This window comes from Sinohyriopsis cumingii, unplaced genomic scaffold (genome assembly GCF_028554795.1).
Source record: "Sinohyriopsis cumingii isolate HCF-2022 unplaced genomic scaffold, ASM2855479v2 utg000913l, whole genome shotgun sequence".
Taxonomy (NCBI): Eukaryota; Metazoa; Mollusca; class Bivalvia; order Unionida; family Unionidae; genus Sinohyriopsis; species Sinohyriopsis cumingii.
In genome coordinates this window covers 5,307,478-5,331,712 of record NW_028315943.1, presented here as the reverse complement: position 1 = coordinate 5,331,712, position 24,235 = coordinate 5,307,478, and the positions used below count along the sequence as shown (strand labels likewise).

The 24,235-nt window shown below is 35.6% G+C and overlaps 1 protein-coding gene across 2 annotated transcripts in view; it reads right to left on the bottom strand.

Moving 5' to 3' along the window:
* The window catches only part of LOC149773090 (translocation protein SEC63 homolog), an 83,460-nt gene that overhangs the window by 48,435 nt on the left and 10,790 nt on the right, over positions 1 to 24,235 (bottom strand). For both annotated transcript variants that reach the window (XM_089946849.1, XM_089946850.1), the window contains exons 4-12: positions 23,044 to 23,159; positions 20,483 to 20,544; positions 19,776 to 19,834; positions 10,783 to 10,833; positions 8,790 to 8,898; positions 6,526 to 6,620; positions 3,802 to 3,937; positions 3,253 to 3,345; positions 669 to 817 (exon numbers count right to left, since the gene is read on the bottom strand). In XM_089946849.1, coding sequence (XP_089802975.1) covers positions 669 to 817; positions 3,253 to 3,345; positions 3,802 to 3,937; positions 6,526 to 6,620; positions 8,790 to 8,898; positions 10,783 to 10,833; positions 19,776 to 19,834; positions 20,483 to 20,544; positions 23,044 to 23,159 — 870 coding nt within the window. The remainder of the gene's footprint in view (positions 1 to 668; positions 818 to 3,252; positions 3,346 to 3,801; positions 3,938 to 6,525; positions 6,621 to 8,789; positions 8,899 to 10,782; positions 10,834 to 19,775; positions 19,835 to 20,482; positions 20,545 to 23,043; positions 23,160 to 24,235) is intronic.

Here is a 24,235-nt window from a genome sequence, read left to right as displayed (position 1 = left end):
TTCTCAAACATGAAATTTTCTCTTCAAAGACAGCTTTAATTCACAGGCAAAAAGATGAAGATAAATTAAACCTGTAAAAAGATACATAAAATGTGACTTCCATTTCTCCAGCAATAACAGAACTACCCCCCCCCCTTCCAGAAAACAAACTGCTTCAACCCTCAATCCTAATGATAAAAACGGCCTTGCTTCCTAATTTGACATAGTGACACCTTTGAGTTAAACTATCAACCTGTCTGGATTATAATGAGCACAAGCAAGATAAGAAAATTTGGCATATCGATTTACATGGTATTCCTTTATCAAAACAATGCCTTCCTCATGAAGCAAATGACTGAGTGGTCAATGTAGATAGGTGCCAGTTAAAGCTTAAGGTAGGAAAAAACCAACACCTGGCCAATGACCATCGAAGGCATAGAGGACATTGCTGAACATGTTTGCAAGGTCTGAAGACAATACTCTCATGTAAGTCTGGGAAACAGCCATTCTTTAAAACTTGCTAAACATAACAAATTTCTGACTAATCTGTGTACCATATTGTATAATGCACCCCACTGTATTGACAAACAAATTTTTAACAAACAATGTTAACAGGTATCTTAAAATGCTTACTGAAGAACAATTAATGAGCAAAGGATAAAGCTGCAATGACAACAGTGCAATTATACCTTCTTGGTAACAAAGTGCCTGAGCATGTCCTGTGTGATATGAGGCAACTGCAACAATGGACTGCATTTGGCTGTAACTCCCTGAATAATCATTGGAGACACCTTCATCACATTTTCCACAGTATCCAACCTTGGCATATACTGCATTGCTATAGACAGAAATGGCATGTATTATTTACAGCACAAAATATATAAAGGATTTATTTTATCACCATACAATGACTGCATTTCCATAGGCAGAAATGGCATTAGCTACTAAATAAAATACATAAAAGATTTGCAGTATACACAAAGGAATTCTTGTATCTGCAGCAAATACAACTCATTTCTCACTCAAATATCATTCCACCTTTAGGCACAAAAATTATTTGTCCTCATCTTTAAGCACACAAAAATCAACACCAACAATTCTACAAATTTTGTATTCTCAGAAGACCACATTGGTTATTAAAACCCATCCAATAATATCTTACCTTTATTAATTCAAAACATCTTCAACCCACGAAATAATATTTGACCTTTATTAATTAAAAATGTCTTCAACCAAATACTCTCATTTTTCCAAGTAAATTCAATTCAACCAGAGCATCCTATTGTAGCCATATGTCCCTGATTTTAGATTGTTCAAAAGATGAAGACAAACTGCTGCTGCACCATCTCAAGCTGGTTACCAAATAAGGCCTTTATTTTTACCACAGAAATTACATCTATACTCAATTTCTGAACTACACTGAAACCTCTAAAATAATAAACTGCATAATCTTTTCCAATTCTCTTTCCACAATGAAAGCCTTGCAAAATCTTTAATATTTCAAATTTTACAGAAACATGAATTGCTAACTAAATGTAGGGAAAAAAAAAGCATTCTGTACTGTTGGCAACCTAGTCACTGTGGTATGTTAATCAAAGGACAGAAAAATCCAGCACTGGAAGGTGGCATCCATCATATAAAACAAGGTGGTATTGTGCCAGTCACATATGGGACAATCATAACTGATACAGACATATCCCCTGAAGGGTGAGCTTTAACCAGTGTGTACTCTGCCAGTGTCCACAAACAGTGGAACACATTCTCATCATGTGTAAAGACTTTTAATAAAGTCAATTAAATAGCTTTATGATTAAAGTTGTTCCATTAAAACATACATGGGACCTAGGGAAAGCACTTTTAAAATTCTCATCACTGATCCATTCAGGAAAGTAGCAACAACATGGTTTTCAAGATGGCCACTGCTGAAGTTGAAGTGAATATCCAAGCAGCATCACTTTTATTTAGAACCAACTAGGCCATTGGGTGAATGCGTGTGTAAAGTTCAAAGCAATCCTCCAAGTAGTTTATGATCAGAAGCAATAACAAACTGGTACTAATGGAGTCAGATGATAGATGATGCAAAACAGACCAGCCCTCAAGCACCAGTTGTTGTTGTTGTGGGGTTTAATGCCATTTTTCAGCACATGATAGGCTATACATGGCGGCCAGTATTAATGGTGGAGGAAGAACCCGGGAAAAACCCCGGAAAGAACCATCGACCCACGAGAAGCTACTGGCAGGCTTTCTCACATACCCACATTGGCCGAATCTGAGCCTCAAACCCAACAGACAGAGGTGAGATGGCAGTGATCCGTAACGGAGAGTGCTTTAGACCACTTGGCTACTCGGGGCCCCCTTAAGCACCAGTAAAGGTATTGTTACCATACTCAGACCCGCTACTGCATAATGTACTGATAGATCTGGGTCTCTGCAGTTTGTTAGAAGTAATCAGTAGAACAAACAGTAAGGTCCCTAATCTGCTAATGCTACAGCATTAGCAGTTGGACTCAACTTACATGCAAGTATAATAATGTACCCACTACGCTATCAGGGTCATGTGATCAACATGTCTCATCTTGGACATCACAGTATCAAACATCCTGATATTAAATCTGTGATAAAATATTGCATTTGTTTATAAAGTAAATGACTAACAAACTGCACAGACCCAGATCTGCTGATACATTATGTAAAGCAAATACGAGTCTATACAGTTTTGCACTTGGATCCTACATGTACACAAGTACACACGGTAATGAATGTTTCAGCAAACTACTGGCTTGGATTTGTGACATTTCATGCATTTTTTCAATACACGATACATGGTGACCAGTGTATTTGGTGGTGGAAGAACCCATAAAGATCTCAGGAAAAACCACTGACTCATGGGATGCTAGTGGCAAGCATTCCTGCATACACTGGTGATGTTTAGACTCAAACCCATAAAGACAGCAGATGTGAGTGATCTGTAAAGATGAGCACCTTAGGCACTTGTCCACCTCTTCAGCAAATCAATGTCACAGCACACAAAAAATACAGATATAACATGACCCAAGAAAAGGAAATTCTAATCCCAGAATTTACTTTATAAATGTCTTGTGTAAAGCAAAGACTAACTCACATTAAGTTTTTAAAAAAACCTAAAAGCATAATCTCCTTATTAGTCCAACATGCCATGGCTAGTTCCTGAACTTTCAGATATTAACTAATGAAACTTGTACCAAAAGTGAAGGAAGACAGACAACATATAGACAACACCATACTATGACTCACCACGTCTAGCAACTGCCGAGGCTACCAGCTGGGAAATCATGTTGATCATTTCATTGATCAGGACTGGGCATTTTTTCAGGATATAAAGGCGATCTGAAAGCAAGAGGTATCTTAGATGAATTTCCCTTTTCATCAAATACTAGAAACTAATGTCATTACCAAAATTTCATTGTGTAATATAATTATCCAAACTTAATGTTACAGGTTACAACTAGTGATGAATCAATGTTTTCAAACTTAGAACAGATTATGTGTTTTATCATGAAAGAAATTTTATTTACTTAAATTGGCTCAAGAAATCAGTTAGAATTGGTTTGGTGTTTTATGGTACAGAAACACCTGTAGGTCATTCACTGCTGTGGCAATTGGAGTAATGTGCCTTGCCAAGGACACCCAATGGTAGGTGATCCAGGATGATACAATGGAAGGATTCAAACCTACACCCTTCCAGCCAAATGCCCAGAATGCTAACTGTGGCTCCTTATAAAATCAAGTACATATTATACTCAGGTGCTACTATACCTGAGGAAACAAAGGAAATTCACTTACCCAGCTCCAAGGTGTTTCTGGGAAGCTCTATTCGATGAAACTGGCTGTGTAGTAAGGCTCGTGCCTTTACACTGTATGTATAACACAATGGCTTTTCTTTGTTCTTTTCATCTAAGTCTGGCAGCATCTTCATCAGCTAAAAATGAAAGAAACATTCAAAATACATTTTACTGATATATAATATTGATGTATTCTGTATAGCATCTTTAAAATACTATGAAAATTGTTTCAATTAACATTTTTTTGTGTTTGTAAAAAATAAAAGCCCCCAATGTGAACCAAAATTGCAAAATTGTGGAAAATGTTTTAAAATTTGGTAGAATGGCATAAACTAAAATCGGCCATCTACATATAAATATTAAGATGCATGCCAAATATCATTTGAGCATCACAAATGGTTTTTGCTAACCTGTGCTCATACTGTTTTTGCCCTCACCCTCAACCATTATCCATATTCAAAAAAGTTAAATTCTGAGCAAGAGTAATGTGAATGACCTTTAGACTCCAGAATCTACATTTTTCATTATTATCCAAAGTGAAAGACTGGCACAAATTTTGGTCAAGAACTTACTTTAAAACATGTCATTCTGCAAAATTAAGTTTTCTTTGAGCCATAATAGTTCTAGCATACCTTAAGTGCAAGCCTTGTACAATAATGTTGTCAAAGTAAGTTGTCTGTAACAAAAGTTATCATTAAAGAATCTCCTTTCAGTCATTGAAATTAACCAGTACACTATTAATACAGGTTTCTTTCTTTACTTGGCGTGTAAGTCATCCACAAATACTGTTAACTGTACATGGAAAGTAACTGAAATTTATTTGCAGAAACAATTTTCTTCTTCAGCTGACTCTGACCTTGACCTCCAAAATAAAAAAACTTCCAACTTACCCAAAGTGAAAGTCATCCACAAAATTTGATCCTAATGTGTGACACAGAACTAATACTTTTGTGTGGAAACCATTGTTCTTCTCCCAGTTAAGGAAACATTGACCTTTAACCTTTGTCCTCCAATTTGAAAGGCTTCTTTAGTCCAACTCAAGCCATTCACAAAATTTAGCAACTGTAGATTGTGGAGAGCTCAAGTTACTGTGTGGAAATCACTTTTCTTCTTTCACTGACCTTGACCTTCTGCCTTTTAACCCCAACAAAGCTAGGCTTCTTCCTTACTCTAAGCCATTCACAAAGTTTGGTAACTGTACATGGTAGACAACTTCAGTTTCCATGTTTTCTCTTTCATACTGTGACCTCAATTTTTGACTAAAACTGTTTTGGAATCTTCCTTACCTGAAGTGCAAGCCATCCACAAAATCTGCTAACTGTAACGTTTTTTATTCTCATAATACTGTGTGTATGCTTTAATGGCTATGACTTTAATAATTTTTGTGCTTTCATGTTAAAACAAATTTGGGATGGACATAAGATGAATGATCTTATGGTCATATGGCTGGACAGGTACAAAACAATATGCCCCCTTCCACAATCATGGTGAATGAATCAAAACAACCAGGAGCTATAACTCTGCTAAATAATTACAAAGAATAATGATAATCAAAATCAGCCAAGGTATATCAATATCAAGCAGCTTACCAAATCTTTTACAATTTCAATCATAAACAAGGGTGGTGTTGTAAAGAAATGAAGGTGGGTGCATCTCTCCATCTGGGGCAATAAATCCACAACAAGATGATGATGTAAAATGCGGATAATCAAACTCCCCCAAGGTCCTATCAATATCAAGTGTTCTGTCAAATAAGTTTCAATTCTAGTTATAAATAAGGGTGTTGTTGTGATGCAGAATGCTGACAACTAAACTCGGCAGAGGTATCATTATTATCAGGCAGCTAATAACATTTGCTTGAAATTCAATATTAATTACAAGAGTTACTGGGCAGAAATGAAAGTGGTTGAGTCTGACAATCCAGAGCTATAGCTCTGCTAACAATGATGCAGAATGCTGACCTTCAAACTCAGCCAAGATTGCATAAAAATAAGTTGCATGTCAAATTTTGTTGAAATCCAAACTTTAAAAGGGAGTTGCTGCTCAGAAATAAAAAGGTAGGATCTGACAATCACAGGCTATAACTCCAAATAATGATGACACAATGCTGACAATCAATGTTGATGTGTCGTAAGTATCAAGCTGTACACCAAAACTGTACTCACATCAAATGATCATTAAAGGAGTTCTGTGCAAATATGAAAGTGGGATGGACAAACAGATGAAAGGATGGAAAGAATGAACAATGGAAGCCATACAAACCCAATTTAGTATCTCCCATTTTCTATGAAAAGCTGGGGACAACTAAGAAAATTTTATATGATGAAGGGTACAAGTTTTAACCAAAGTATTTTTTCCACAATAAAGTTTCTAACACAAATCTGAACTTCTTTCATGGTTAAAATGATTTCATGTTACTGTTGTTAAAGTCAATAATAAATACTTTTATTATGAATTTTTTTTTAAATTGCAAGGATTTGTAACCTGGACATATTTGATTTATACATGTTAACTACAGCACAGCAACATGTGTATGTAATTGATAAAACACATACCATAAAATTCTTTAAAACTGATTCATCCATAATCATATAAACATGTGCCTGCAACTTTAAACTAATATAATCAGTAAAACAAACAATACTATACAAATATTTCCATTAGGGGGCATGTTTTGTTTAATACTGGGTGTTCATTCTGACATGCTTTATTCCATACATCATACCGGTGGCACCTCCTCATTGTCACTTGGTCTTTCAACAATTAGAGAATTGTGTTGCTTGTCAAACTCAAAGGAGGCAGCCAGGACCATTATGACCTCTGGAAAAAAAGGTTTTAAGCATTTTGTTATTTTTTTTAAGATCCATGAATGTTATGTTTCACCTGTCTTAAATATTGTAGCAATAACTAAAATAGACATTATCTTATTTGAGACAAAAACTCCAATGTCATCTATTAAAAAGTTTGATTTCATAGATATATCCATTTATAAGAAGTATGGCACAAGAGCTAGCATATTGGATTAATTCATTTAAAACTAAACACTTATAATTACTATTATGTAAGCCACTTACAAGTATCTAACTTTAATCAGTTGCTTGTCCTAATAACTCACAAATATGATCAATGATAATAGAGAAGCAAGTGAAAGCTTCATTCCACATATACAATTAATTATTAAGTAATCTGCATATGTGATCAATGACACAGAAAAGCAAGCGAAAAGCTTCAATTCACATACAGTTCATTATGGAGAAGAGTTCAACAAGTCTGTTGGGAACTTAAAATTCCTGAATCGACCCAGTGTGATTTGCTCAATGAAATCATGGCATCAATGTTTTATTAATAGAACAATTTTTCAAGAAATAAAATTTTAATATTGAAATTTGTTGCTTGATGACTTTATATCATTTTACTATGAATCAACAATACCACTTGAATATATCCACCTTCACAAGCAAAACATGTGCTGAAACTTCTTGGAGTGACATTTCAGCCATCTTTCAAAGGTGTGGTTATCTTGAAAATCAAGGTAATTTATAGAGGTGAACAATTTTATTAGAAAGGCACTGTATTGACAATTCCTAATACAACTATAAAACAGGTATTAAACCATTAAATAGTAACCCCAACCTATTCCTATCTTTGTTTTCCAGCTGGGTTGGCATTCCCTTTTCAATTTTTCAGTGATCTCCTGTCACTTATAAAATTGCTTATATTGTAGTCTCTTTTTCTGGATCCAATTGGGTTCAAGTTATCAAGGGAGAGGTGTATATCCCATCTTGTATATTACTGACTGGATGAGTTCCATTTAGTTTGATGTAAAGTTTCTACTTGTTCAAGCTAAAATCAAATTATATAAGCAAATGTTATCATTTTACGAGTTTATCCTCAGCAAAAGAAAAGTATTCTTGAGTGAGAATGGTTTCTTTTTGGATCTTCCATCGGGTTTTATTCTTTCTTAATTAATCCAAGCTTAAAAAGTCATTATCAAAGACATCTGTGTTAATCTGAGTATAAACTGGACTCTATAATGTCTGTGCAGTTTCTTAGTAGTAATCAGCTGAACCAACAACACAGACCCTGATCTACAGGTATATAATGCTACAACAGATCAGGGTCTTTCTTGTTTGCAGTCTGACTTGACTTATAAGTAAGTATAGACAGTACTCTTATTTTTTATTGACATATATATTTACAGGTCTTTCATCTTTCATGCAATGCACTGAAAACTTTAAAACAAGATACATTCAAAAGATTCTGCCACACACCATATCAGGCTTGAAATCAAAAAGGGGAATAAATCTTACAACAAGAATCCATATTAAATGCCATCATCACCATTATTAGTCTGGGCCAACAACAAGTCATCAGAAGTCTTTTGGTGAAAGCCCTATTTCAATATGACCATCCATTTAGCAGGAGTATGATGGTAGATCTGCATCTTAATTTTTTCTTCAGCATGAACTCAACATCAGAAATCTTCTGGTAAAAACCGTATGTAGACTTTCCATTAAGGTGGAGTAGTAGCTATATCTGATGTCAGTACAGCATCATTTTCATTTAAGACCTACTAGACATTGTTGTAAGTCTTTTTATAAAACCCCATGTCAATATGACCATTCACCCAGAAAAGACAGTGTTAAAACATTCAAGATGCCATATAGGTCTGATCTGCACCATTTGCATTCAGGATCAACAAGATATCTTAAGATATCTACCAGTAAAAACCTCATACTGATATGACTTATGTTCAAAAGTTGTAGCATCAAGCTTTTCAAGATGAATTCCATGTCATACATACTAGACATCAATTAGGCACCACTTTTATTTGGGACCAACTAGACATAATAAAAAATCTTTTAGCTAAAACCTATGTTGATATGACTATCCCATTATGAGTAGCAATAACATGAGTTTCAAAATGGCCACTGTTCTTGTCATATCAGATGTATAAATAGATCAAGTTTAATTTCAAAATATACTTACTTTTGAGAGTCATGTTTGGGACCTTCTGGAAGAAGTAATAGTAAAGACGTGTCGTGTCTAAGAGCACCTGGTCCTTGCTGAACTTGATTGACCTGTACCACCATATTCCCTAAAAATATGTGCAGTTCAGGTTACATTAACAATGCTATGTTGAGACAAGCCCAAAATTTCTAGTAACTAAAACTAAGCTATCTGTAAGGGAGATATTTTACTATGTGAAAAAACAGCATGTACAGTTGTGACCATAAGACAAAGTTCTTCACAAAAGGGAGTTTTCTGATTGTAAGGTACAAGGGTGAGTAAAATGTGCAGTTTATACACAAAGAATTAATTTCACTAATTGTTTTGACCATTATTTTGCTTTATCAATAATAATAATGACTTAATTCTGCATGTTAAGTTATATACATCAAGCTTTTATTGTAAAAAATGATTTTACCATATTTACTGTATATGTTGGACAGCATATTTGTTTGGACACCATAAATTAATTTTAAAAGTAATTTTTTTGTGCACTGTATGTTCCGGGACACATCATTTTTCCGAGTTGTAAGTTGTGGGACACCTTTTAAATTACTGGAAAATTACATGTCGGAAAATGCACTCCAACTGAAATTTTACAGAACATAAAACTGTGTACTTAAGATAAAACTCTAATCCACTGCAGCATCATCTCATCAACACAACCCTTCTCCTGCACATGTATGATCCATTCTTTCGGTACATATATTTTTTTTAGCTTTCTCATACCATGTAAACTTGTTTGAGGCAACAGATCATCTGAAGCGGAAACTGCAAGGACTAAAGTCATATTTTTCAAATCTGCACTAGTCTTGCTAATTCTCACACTTTTGACCCCCATCTTATCATCAGTCCATCCAGGAATGAGATCAAAGTACACTACAGTTTCATTCATGTTAATAATCATATTGTTGGTGAAAGGATCTGTTTCTCTTCTGGCCTTCATGAATTCATCACATGATGTTATTTTCTCCAAACCTTCTGGGTGACACTGGGTCATCGATGTTCATGCACGTATCTCTATATTATGTGAATTTAAAAATGTTCCATTGTTTCAACTTGTTTTCAAAATTTCTGTGAATACCAGTGAAAAAGATGTGATGTGATTTGGGATTTTTAAAGTAGCTTCAACAATTTTTCAGTCATATCATTATGATGTTAGCAGTGTGAGTTTATAGTGATGTCTAGCACTGGGGCATCATGCCACAGACATGTAGCATGATGTCCCACCCAGTCACTTTATCCTGACACCAGGATGACCAGTCATAGTACTAACCTCTTAATGCTGAGCACCAAGCGAGGCAGCTGTTAGTACCAGTTTTGTAAGTCTTTGGTATGACTTGGCTGGGGATTGAACCCATGACCTCCCACATCTGAGGTGGACACTCTAACACTAGGCCACCAAAGCGGTCAATAATTCTCTGAAGGTTGGTTGATGTTGGGGATTAAAAATATTCTGGCTAAGAGCAGAAATATTTTGGTGTTTTCACTGATAGTAACATTTAATCTCCTGAACCAATGACTACCGTAATCAACCAAAACACACATAACAGAGTGGCAAAAAAATCTAAACTTGAACTAATGTTTGAATAAGGAAAAATGAACATGAGTGGACTGACAGTATTGTTACTAGTATTTCATGTTTTCTCTTGTCCAGGTTTTAATCCCCAGATCATATGTAAGGACCCAAGGTCATTGATTTCATCTGGATTCTTCAGTTTCCTCCACACACAAAAATAAATCTGTGATGTTGTAATTATGTGTTACAAGCTGTAGTAACTTTACTAAATAATCACATAAAATATCTAACAATATTTTTTATCCTTGTTTGTACAATTTTTTAACATTATTTTAAATCATATTTTAGAAATAACATAATGAATTCAAAGTGTAATGATGCAAAATACAATGTCCCCATTTAATGCCTTTTTATCTTAACAAAGTTACAGAGAAATAATTAAGCATTACTTACCACAACAACTGGCAAAATGACCATAAAAATTACACCATATAAGGCAAGCACCTGCAAAACAGAACATGAAATATTAATAAAACAATTATGAAGCCAACAATGTACAGTTTACAAAAAGGTATATATGCAAAACTCCAACATACTGTTTACAAAAACGTACATATGCAAAACTCCAACATACTGTTGACAAAAAAGTATATATGTAAAACTCCAACATACTGTTGACAAAAAAGGTACATATAATGCAAAACTCCAACATACTGTTTACAAAAAAGGTACATGTGCAAAACTCCAACATACTGTTTACAAAAACAAAGTTTTCAGCTAAGTAAATATGCAAGCTTTCATTGCTCTATTTTAAAAACAAGACCAGGCCTGAAAATAGCAGTGGTTATTCTTGACCCTGGATTTGAGTACCAGTCCACAAGTATATAGAAACTTGACCCTGGATTTGAGTACCAGTCCACAAGTATATAGAAACTGCAAGTCCAAAAGTTTCATCTCAAAGAAAAAGACTTTATCGTCTTACTTTGGAAACCACACATTCCAATCTTCCACGTGAAGCCTTACTCAGCAAGAACCTGAAATACCTGATGCAAAAGATATGGTTATAATTTGTGACTGGCATACAAATCATGAGGCTGAATTAGCTGCTAAAACACTGAAATATAACCTGCAAATCAGAAAAGTTGAAGGAAACAAAAATAAAAATTGGCCTTCCAAATTAAAAGAATGAGCAAAACAAGGTAGGAATGTATGACAAATATTTAAAGGACAAATATTTAAAGCAGTCTTGAAAAAAAATTGTCAGTGGATTGAATATGATGGGGAGGTGGGAAAACTATTGTGTTCAACCTATCTGAAGTTTTGTGATTTGGCTGACAGATCAAGTGATCGTTACTGTGGCAAATACAACTTAAAAGGCAGCACAATTCATGCTCATGAAAGATGCAAAGAACATTTGTAACTGTGCCTTGGTATTGAATCTGCTCATCCTCAGTCCCAACTCATAAATGTTAATACCTATGTAGGACCTGGCTGCCTCAGAGAGCGACATGTCCTCAACCTGTCAATCTCAGACACTATTTTCAAGCCTGGCAAAGGTTCTCTCATTAGGTGTATCTACATGCCTCCAATGTACTGTTTACAAAATAAGGATTATGCAAGTAGGTATATCTGCAAACCATACTGTTATGTAATTAGATAACTTTGCAATAAGTTAAACCATAAAAGGTCCAATCTTAAGGGCTACAACACCACCAATGATGCAGTAAATTTCTTGAGAAAAAAATTCTGCCCTTTTAGATAAAGTTTTTCTTTTCTGTATAAGTAGGATGTAACTGGGGGGAGGTTGGTATGGTGTATCCGTATTATGATTGGGTAAGTATTGTAGAAAAATTGTTTCACTAGATAAATTGGTTTTCTTTTAAACGCTCGACTGATCCTAATACCTTAAGAGAATTGGTAAAAGATGGAGGAACATACCTCCCTTACCTCCTGAGAGACCACCACCAGTTCCCTAAGATATGTAAGGCAGCTCATAGGAGGAGAACCTGGCTGAAGAAAAATCTTTTGGAAGTCATCACACTGCATCATTACCAATCTGCCAAATGACCCAGAAAGGTAATCATTTGAGCTGCGGTGAGAGGCCACAACAGGTCTAAGCCTTTTAGCATGAAAGATCCCTGAGGCAGAAGATAGAGAAAGTTGACTACAGTCATCCCACTGGAACTCTAAGTAGTTTCAATCAATGGACAAAGCATGCATGTCAACAGTTCTCCTGTTGTAGTTAATGCAATTAGGAAGCAGGTCTTATACAAGAGGTGAACCAATATAGCTCTTGTGAGCAACAAGTTCAGACAGTGTTTTATTAAGCCAGGTGAGAACCCATAATAGATCTCACTCTCTTGGGCATGTGAGATCAAATTCAACAGAAGATTGCAGAGGTCTTTGTTTTCACCTATATCCTCTGTTCTATGATGATGCAGCATGTCAGAGATTGTCGAATGTTAACCTTTTCTCATTACTGGAGCTGTTTCTCTTCAAAGAGGCAAAGAAGGAAGTCAGCTATTTAGGGTAGAAATTGTGAGAAAAGTCTCTACTTCCCCTCGTGCTTTCAAAATGGAGGTCTTTCTCACTGAAGTGATTATTTTTTACACTTGTGTAAATTGTTTGTTCTTGAGGGTTTGTTTAATATTATCCATACATGCAGGTTCACAAGCTATGGATTCGACTGAAAAGCCTGCCATCATTGTTGCTTTAAGAGATAGGGTAAGATATCTATTCTTGAGTTTCTGACATGAATTCACCAAATTATTAAATCACAGTTTTTCCTACTTGAAGTGTGCAATCAGCATGATGTGACACTCTGATTCTCTAGCTTTTTGTAACACCTTTGGCATCAGAGGTGTTGAAGGTCAAAGGAAAGCATCCAAGCAATTCCAATCTATGAAACAAATATCAACTGCCCAGGTCTTTGATCCAGACCTGGTGAAACAAAGGTTTGTTGGTTTGCATTCCAACTTTATCACAAATAAACCTACCAATGTGCTACCCCATTGCAACCTTTCAATTTAATTAGTCGATTCTTTCAAGATGAATCCACGTGTACATGTTACATAATGTAGTCTGCCTGGAATATAATAAACATGTATGTGGATTTGTCATTGATGACACCACCTGAAAAAATCCCAAACATAAATGTAAGGATCTGGTTCCCCATTGCCTTCTTCTTTACTATAATGGAGTTGTTGAACAGGATGAGAATGCCCATCCAATGTAGCTTCTGCCCCCAATGAAATGCTTTAAGTATGGCTTTTATCTCTAGAATATTGATACACAAAAGATTATCCTGAGTGGATTACTTGCCACTGGCCTCCAGAAATGACTAAAGAAGCAGAGCTGCCAATCTTCCAGTCTCGCAATTATTGAAAAGAGGGATAAAATGGAGTGAATTTTGAACACAGTTAGTGAAAAATTATACCATGGCACAAGCTTCATCCACTTTATTTACACTGATTACAAGTACAAATTTATTTGCAGCCAAATTTACTGATACATGTATAAACAAACTTCATGATATGATGCCATGGCAGACTTGAACTTCCTCAATTTGGTAAATTTGTTTCAAAACAGTTCAGGCTTCTTGCCTGCTGGTTAGTCTTGGTGACTAAAATTTAAGCAAATTTTCAGCACCAATGGAGGCACTTAAGTTTGTATTATTTTTCCTCACAATAGTAAATATTTTTTCACTGTCGCTTTTGTTGATATCCAACTGAGAATAGCAGATTATATTCAACAAGAAAACTCACAAACAATGCTTCAGTATTAGTACTTTGCAGGACTTGAGTAGGTACTCCAGAGATGAAATCTGCTGGGGGTGCTTTTAATTTTAACAATATTTATATGCTTTTTGCTATCAGTGTTCAGGGCTCGAATTTAACACAAATTTCTTTGTAGCCAGAAGGACTATTATATTGAGAAATTTACTAGTCCTGCCAAATCTTTATTAGTCCTGTTCACAAAACAATGTCACACAGCTTTCATGTATGTTTGCCGATTCAATTTTAAAGTTCGAACAAACTGCAACAAAACTAGATGTTTTCTGTGTTTGTTTTTGCAAATTGCGTACACCAGTTACACCACATAACGTTCCTTTCCTCGTCATAATTCAGCCATTCCGTCTTTTGTCCATTTCTTCTGAAATTTTCCATTATGCTTTTCCCTATCATAAGAATTATTCCTCATCATTCTCCTTCAACTTTTGCTTTTTTTTTCTAGTGGCTGAACACCTTCTATTAAATGCCACATTTTGCCTGGAATTGTGCCTTGTTTTGAAATACAAGATGTTATAGTATAGCTGACGCGATTTATTTAAAGCAAGAAAAGGAATGGCACATTGTCCTTTATATAAGAAAGTCAGAGCAAGAAACACGTCTTTCCATCTCCCACCATTAAATGGCCTCTCCCTAACAAAGACTTAACTTCAGCAGATGTTCTGCATGATCAATGCAATGGCTATTGTAAACACTGTTATAAAATATTAGCATCAGAAGATAGTGTTAGTTTCAGCTTGGAAAAGGTGTGTTCCCATCAAACAAAGCCATCTGACACTCTGCCCATTGTATTTAACAGCTCCAATTACGGTATCTTAAGTCGTAAGTTTGGTAATTGTTCCTAATTAATCGATCCTCAATGTATTGTTGAAATTAATAATAAGGCAGAACATTTTCAAATCTTACATGCCCATGCTCGGAGATTTTAATTCCCAACAAATGTACGGCATTCTGCTTGGATATATCCATGTGTATTCAATTATTTGTTCATTCTTGTAAGGCAAAAAATATAAAAACTATTCTTATCATAATAGAGAAAGTAGTTGTATGGAAAGGATGTGTCAATAACGTAATCATAATAAACTGATCTAATTCTTGTAATTATTTCGATGGAAATGGAAAATATGTAGTTTCCTGTTTGAGACTGTTGGGGCATTTGGGTAGCGAGCAAAATAAAAAAGAACCTTAAACAAAAAAAACGTGCAAACTAATTTCTTTGAATAGTTTTTGCTGTGTTCTTTTGTGTGGTATACTGCTTTGTAGTTTGTTACTGTGGTCGAGTGAATAAAGTGTGATACCACGTCATTTTTTCATTTAATTCATTATCAGATTAATAAGGATCAATTAAGAAACTTCCGTTGTTAATGAGGGACCATAATTTGCGCTGTTAAGTGAAATGCACAAAATCGAATGAATTCTTGTTATAGAAATGCACCTTTTCAAGGCAGAAATTGACTTCATCTTCTCATGCTAATATTTTATGACTGTGTTTACAATGACCACTGCTTTGATCCTACAGAACATCAGCCGAGTCAAGTCTTTATTAGGGAATGGCATAAACAAACACTGACTATTGATAACCAAAACTTACTAGCCCATCGGACTATTAACATTATGAAAGTTACTACTCTGACAGGAAATCTGCTAGCATCGGGCTAGCGGACTACCACTAATTTCAAACCCTGGTGTGTTTTTTCACATAGTTCTGCCACATGCCCAAAGGGGCTTGTATCATTGCTTACAATTTATCAGTCATACATATATGTTGTTGTTGTTGTGGGGTTTAACGCCATATTTCAGCACACGATAGGCTATGCATTGCGGCCAGTATTAATAATGGAGGAAGAACCCTGGAAAAACCACCGACCCACGAGAAGCTACTGGCGAGCTTTCTCACATACCCACGTTAGCCGAATCCTAGACTCGAACCCATGCAGACAGAGGTGAGATGGCAGTGATCCGTAACGGACAGCGCTTTAGACCACTTGACCACTCGGGACCCCATCATACGTATATTATTATACAGTACATGTATGACAGGTAAATTGTAAGCAATGGTACTAGCCCCTGTGCACATTCCCAATTCTAAAATTCATGGCACACTACTGTGTGAAAAGCATAATGTACACTGATGTTTCATTGTTTCAATTTTCGGTGTACACCAATCTATGCTTCATGTTTTGTGTAATACATACCCTTTTCCTTGAAGATGAAAAGATTTTGAGCATATTGTATATTAATTATGAAATGTTATTAATGAAGAAATTGAAATGTCAAATGTTTGATGATTAGTGGTATCGGCTCATGCGCGGAATAAGAGGAACTTAAACAAATTACGATATATGCTAATCTTTCAATATCTCAAAAATTCCTCCATTTGAAAATGCTGTCTTCATTCAGTGTTTGTTTAAAAGAAAATTACTGTTGCACGAAGTGAATCCATATGCCATTTTATCAAAATTCAATTTGGCCCCATTTTTCTTCATGAGTATTTGTAAAACTTCTGTTCTAAAAACAGATTATATACTTAACAATGCTTACTACAGGGCAAACTGTAACAATTGGATATAGTTCTACTAACATCGATTCTAGCAAATACAGGTCCATTATTGGCATCAGTGACCACTGCTGCTATCTCGACTAGCACTTAACACAATAAAAGTTATACCTGATTTAAGTCAATTGAGAATTCAGGAATCCATGATTTTTTGCACATGGTATGAATCCATGATTTTTTGCACATGGTGTGAATCCATGAATAGCTATTGAGAGCCATGAAATTCATGCCAAAATCACGAGGGTTGGCAGGTCTGAAGGAGATATGCAACCCAGTCTGCTATACCACATACATGCAAACCATCATGCTCGATGGTTGTACCTGTGTTAAGTCAGTTAACTTGTATAACAAGGAATTTCATGTCTTGATTCAAAACATAACTTTTTTTTTTTCTGGAGAATGTTGCCAAGATAGTTTGATGTCAAGGTTGTGGACATGGTCCTAAAGTGAGTCATTATTCTGTCCATAATGTGTGTATAGACCCAGGGACTGATGATGGGTCTGAAAGGGAGTATCTGGAAGGCAATTTTATGTAGTGAACCATCTCAACCACCCTTTTCTGAAGATGGTTGATTTCTTGCTCCAGTATATCTGCCCTGAATGGGTCTTTTGGGACATTTGTGGCTGTAGGGACCCTGGACAATAGAAGAGGGCCAATGAATGCAATAGAGAGGACCTTTGAAACCACTTGCCAAGTTCAATAATTGAAAATGTACAGTATTGCATCTCTTTCCAGCTGCCAAAGATATGTCACTGCTGATAAAGGATTGGCTAGTTAATCCTGTGCAACACTACTGAATACTTGCACTATTCGAGAGACATACTCTCATGTATGTCCAGTGGGAGAGATAGTGGAATAGGATAAATTGTTTTAAGCTTCTTGGTAGAGTGCCACTGAGATCAACATGGAGCCAACTGCCTTGATATTCTGAATTAACATCAAAGACTCTTCCAATCCATCAAAATTGAAGATTTTGACATTCCAAGACCTGCAATGTCTCTGTCTATTACTGGGATGTTTTACCAAATCTCCTACTACTAAAACCAGATGGAATGCCTACTGACATTAGAGTTCTGCAATTCTTTGTAAGCATCCCATCAGCTCAGCCACTCAACCAGTCTGTGAGTAGTCTGAATGCTGATTTGTCTTATTAGCAAGTTAACAGATGCTGGAACTCACAACCAAACTGTTGCCAAAGAAATATGAGTACAAAACTCTGGTGGTAACAGTTGAAAGACTTCTTCAATTGATGCCTGAAAGGTAAAGACTGCTCCTGACATTGTTAGATCTAGCAAAGATGATAGCGCTTGTGAGTGAACTTCATCATCTTTAGAAGAATGTCTAATATAACTGCCAAAGATTATAGCATATCTTCCTGATGGTAACTTCCAAATGATCACTTAAGTCCTTCCTTAGAGTGGCACATGAAGTTAAAAATATCAAATGAATACTAGGGCACTAAACTGGACATAGGATGCCCTGAGTGTCTTCTAGCACTACAAGTGGATATGCTGATCCATTTGAGTGCCGGTGTTCGTGTGCTGGGTAGGCATACTGGACAAAGACATCACTTACTTTGACTTTTAGGGTAAGGTTGACTGAGGTGTTGACCTGTTGCAATCTGAAACATATGGCAGAGTGTAATCATGGTAGAACACTGCCATTTTATCTTCCAGGATTCTGTCCATTTCTTTTGCTGAGATGGGTTATGGGATATTTGATCAACAGATCCAGTGCCTGCTGGCACTATGTGAGACAGTATCTGAGTTGATTTGGTTTGATCTTGATCTCACTCGTATGTAGCTGACAGAGGCATTGAACCAATGTGGTATGAGGTTTAAATGGTTTGTCTGGTTAAGGCAGTAAGGATGGAACTGTAGCAGTTGCCAAAAGGTATTTCACAGATTGAGATATTCATCCAACATAAAATCGTTCAATGAGGTAACATCAGCATAAATACTAATGGCATCCTCGTCTCCCAGTGTGCTTCTGAATTTTCCCTTTCTGTTTTGATAGTGCTCCCAATGCAAAGGTCCACTGACTTTTTCAGTTCAGCCCATTTATATGTGGAGTGGTAACCAATGCATGCTAGACATGTACAATGTTTGTTGTGCACACCTTTCCACTATTTACACTGTATGGTCAAAATCTGTAACAAGAATTTAAGCAGACAATGTTATACATGTGTAACCAGCCTCACGTCAAGGAGTGGAAGTTACTGGGCGGTACACTATGTTATGTAAACTTACCTACAAGAAAGGGCACACAGTAAGTAAAAACTGAGAACAGTCACTAAGAAGTGGATGCTGTTATATAAAATATATGGTGTTAGCTTACTTTGAACAAGGTCTAAGAGACTGCCTAAACAGGTAAAGTCACTGAAGCTTATCTTTTTATAGCCACAAAATGGATGATCTGACCTTAAATTATCTATAGAAAACAATCTGTAAGTATCTGACTTAAACAAAATAATACAATGATATACATGCAGCATCAAATTAAATAACTGATGCAACTCAAGAGATTTCAATAGCACAACATTACCTGCACAACACAAAAAGTTATTAGGTGAATGCCCCAATCCAAGCTGTACTAGTGACATGTGCAGATAAGTACAGAAGGGCTAATTTGTTCCGACAAAGTTGTAATTCTACAGCAGATATAAAAATGTCTGCAAAAGAAAGGAGCATGAAGAAGCTGGATATATATATATATATAGATAGAGTATACTTCCTTGAGATAAGAAAGTCCCTCAACTTGCTCTAATGTTGAATAAGTTACAAAATTCTTGAAGCCGGTTTGCAAGGTCTCTCACCTGGAGAGATCATGATACTCTGCATGAGGAGAAGTAGTAACTGAGGTACACACTGGATTTAGTACCAGTACCTATCTCAAAGGGAGATCACTCTGTCCAATGGCATCATGTGACATAACATTTGGATCTTATAGCTAAAATAAAACTACATGTGAGGGCTGGATTTGTGACATAGTGCCCATAAGGTACTATGACTGGGTAATATATCTGAAGAAGAAATAGGTATAAAAAGCGTACTTTAAACATAACAGAATATGATAAGTCTACACTATCCAAGCATCTTACCCAAACAGAGTTTCCTTCTTCTATGATCCATTTGGGAAGAGCAATTCCAAACTTTGTAACTGTAAAATAGAACACAGAAAGTAATGGTCTTGAGTTTAATGTTACTTCTCAAGCCAGACTTCAAGACTTGTATCAATGCAGATAAAAGCTATTGTCAGTAATTTGCAGACACTTCCATCATAGGACAGGTAATACTTCCCCCCAGTCTGATACATCAATGGAGATTAACCACCATGTGAGTATCCAAATTTGATTACAACAAACCAGTACAATCAGTGTTTTTTGCCCAGAATTTAAAAATAAAATATTAAAGAAAAAGTTTCATTTTTTGTGTGTGAGTTTATGACAATTTCAATTTCAGATGAAAATAAAGCTCATGCTTTTTTTCTGGCCCAAGTCAACAATGTAATTAAAACTTCAATGCATTTAATCCAAATAAAGGGACAATTAACAAAATATCAGAAATGACAGCATTTTATGCCTGTATACAACCACAATTTCATTGATTTATGCTTTGTGATTTTGGATTCTTGAGTCAACTTTTGTACACAAAGTTGTGTTGGTAAATCTAATATATGCCATAACTGATCATCAGTTTTTTTCTTTCTCTAAACCAATTGATAATTGATGAATAACTAATCAATGGACCAAACTAGTCTTGTCAAAACAGGAGCTATTTTGCATGCAACAATGATGCCAGTACACACCTCCAGGACCATCTGGGTTTCCATATTCTTCCCAATTCTTTTTGGTTTCTTCATCTGTTAGCCTGCAAAATAATAAATAGAGTTGTGGCATAATTAGCAAGCAAACTAATTATTTCAAACATTTCATGTCGAAAATATTTTGTTATAAACGTTTTGTACGATAGAAATACCAACTATTACATGTAACCTAATGGTTTTGTAAATTGTAAATTTGTTTGAGATATTAGGAAGCAAAAGTTCATAAGCTCCATGTTATACTAAGGATGTATACCAAAGAGTCAACAGATGGACTTGAGGAAAATGCTCGCAATGATGCTTTTAATTTAAACATCACTGAAAGTCAGTAAGGCAACTTTTAGTTGGCACCATAAAACTACTATTGTGCTAAGGCACTGTTAAAAAATACATACATACATACATACATGCACAGACACATATGTACAAACATAAATACATACATGCACAAACAGACACACATACATGTGCAGTTTTAAAATCCTTTGTTGGAATAAAATGACTACATTTCATTTCTGCTCTCTTCAGAAGACAGACATAGGAGTTTGGTAAAATTTACATTAACCACTGTAACAGTTTTAATGCTGAATGATTACACAGAGATAAGATTTTGTTTTAAAGAAATTATTTCCACCCTTTTAAATCTACAACATGAGGCCCAAGTGGGTCAGACATTGCTCATAATATGCAAAATCAGATCACAAATATGGCTTCTACAGCACTTGGTAAGCCAATAATATGCATGGATCTTACACATTATTGAACTTGTCCAAAAAGGAAAGACTCTAAGTCTGATCAAAACTGGATCAGAAATATTGATTCTACAATGGTCACAAGCTCTACCAAACAGATGCAAGATAACTTCATTATGATCTAGTTCATTAATGAACTCATAACTTAACAATGTAAGCAGATATTCCAAGTCTGGTCAAAATTGGATTTGAAGAAAGGCATCCTGAGTCACATGGTCAGCCAATCAGATTCAAAATCCATTAATTAATGTGCATGGATCTCTCTCATTATCAATTCCGTTTAATAAATTGTTTTGATGATATAAGCTCATATTCCAAGTCTGAACTGGATCAGAAGTATAGACAACAGAATGGTGACAAGCAGTTGTTGATGCATGGATCATAGCTAAGAATAGAGGTTCAAGTATCCTTCGACATATATGGTGCCAGGCATTGGTACATTTTCAAACAGAATATAGCAGCTGTAAGCCTTGGGAAAGAGACAATCAACTACCAGTGTATATAGTAAACTGCCATAAGCTGTATAGCCTTCCAGTGGGGATCTCAATAATAAATTTCCAAGTAATGACCCAAGGATTAAGTACTTTGGAATCCAGGATGGACCCAGGGACCAATGTCAGCTGTTTATTGGAACATTTTTATATCTAGTATGTGTATATATGATTGTAGTGTGGGAATCTCAACAGTGTCCGAGTTATGACTTAAGCATCATGTCCTTGGAGGTAATGATAGAAACTGAGTCCAATGTCAGCTACATATATGAATGAGTCTAGTACATCTAAAAATTCTAACCAAGAATTATTGTAATAATGACCCATTCCAATGACATAAATGGGCAAGGAAAGGTTGTAGATTGAACCAAAATTATTTGTCATGCCACCTGACATCACAGGGGAACTGTTGCAACCAGGTTTCATAAATATTTCTTAAAAACTGTGGGGGGGTTGTGTGCAGTGAATGACAGACAGACGGAGTGCATGGAAATATTCATGTTGCTTGTTTAAAACACATAGTGATAAAAATAGTTCTCTCCCTTAAGTTCCCTGTGTATAACAAATATTACAAACAGCCATGAAGCTTGATAAAACTGGATCAGAAATATGACTTCTAGCATGGTCACAAGCTCAGTCAATTAAATGCAAGAAAACCTTATTATGTGTGGATCTCACCCCTTACTGAGCTCGTTCTTGAGCATTATGATGTAAGCCAATGTCCCAAGTTTGATCTAAATCAGCTTAGAGTAGAAATATGGCCTTCAAAGTAGTCACAAGGTCAGCTAATCAGATGCAAGGTCAACTGATTCATATCTTTGGATCTCACTCATTATCCAACCTGTCCATGGAGGCCCATATTCCAAGTGTGATTGAAACTGATGAATCAAAACTACTGACTCTAGAGTGCTGGCAAACAACTGTAGATAAATGGACAATGGATGATGGGCATACAATTAGCTCACGTGGCCTAACAGACAGGTTTGCCAAGAAAACAAATTGAAACAGTCTGTAGAGTTTGTAAGAAAGACTGACAGTCCCCTGCTGGCATTGTGATATTATGATTACATCAGTTGTTCCTTCTTTTCAGTAAATCATTGTTTGCTATATAACCTTAAGGTGGGGACCTTAAAAATTACCACTTCATGACATTTGAGTTATAAAAGCCTATACTGTAGATATAAATGTGATGGTGATGAAATGCCCAATCACAATGCAAGGAGAAACAAAAATTTGCTTTAGCTGAACAGTATATCTATCCATTACCATGTTAAGATGGACCAAATGGTCGAATACAACTTACGCAGCATAAGCCTTGGCAATTCTCATAAATTTCTTTTCGTCCCCTGTTTCTTTGTCTGGATGGAATGTAAGGCTGAGTTTGCGATAGGCTTTCTTAATTTCTGATTGTGAAGCTCCCTGAAATTAGAAAAATATTGGAAGAGTCCATCCATCCAAGGTCAAAATGAAGAGAAAGCATGTTGCAGAATGAATCGTCATAGTTTTATGTTTCATCTAACGAATGAAGAAAATCCATTACTGTAAAAGGGATGATCAGGCATATTATAAAATGAATTGCTTTAGATTCATCATTATTTATGGCAAGTATGATGATGAGCTATCATAGGTTTAGGAAAACAATGCTAATTAAAAACTCAACCAAAACCTTAACTGTTCATGCAAGTGCCATCAAAAAGGCACGACTGCTCTATCTTGTTCACCACTAACAGTAAACATGCCAACTCTCATAGAGGTATAAGCATAATTTTTGCTAATATAAGTGGCAAAAAAGCATAATCTGAGCATAAAAAGTGTAATGTATATATTACTAGTACAAATATAAGTAACATTACTTTGTTGAGACTACGACATTGTAACTATTATATTATATGCTATAATTACAGTGTGCTATGAAAATGCACATTTATTTTTACTACTAACTTTATCTGCAGGTCAAAGTACTTGGCAAAAATGGAAAAATTCCATGTGGATTAGAAACAGAATACAAGCACAAAACATACTGACATATTATTTATATTCAAAACTCACTTTAGCTTGTACATGTCTAACTTTTGCCAAATGATCACGAAGTCCGCAAATTCTGTCCTCATTCTGACTTCTGTATTGCATGACTCTCATTATCTTCTTTATAAATTTGTAATGTAGTGTTGATTTGTGCTTTTTCTGATCAGACTTTTTATGCTTTATTTTTAGTTTTTAATCTACTGGAAAAGTGTAATCTACATACAGATGAGCATAAGATGCAATTCTGGACAAGAAAACATAATGGTTGGCATGTACATAACATGGAGCTCAACAAGAAATGGTTGACAAAAATAACCAATATAGGGATTAGCATCAGTGATGAAAATCCCCATTTTAGTCCCAACCCCAAAATATTTTCTTTCAACAGTGCTATAATGTATCCCAGCTGAACCTCATATTTGACCTTTAAGTGTTATATTGTATCCCAGTACAACCAAACCTCATATATG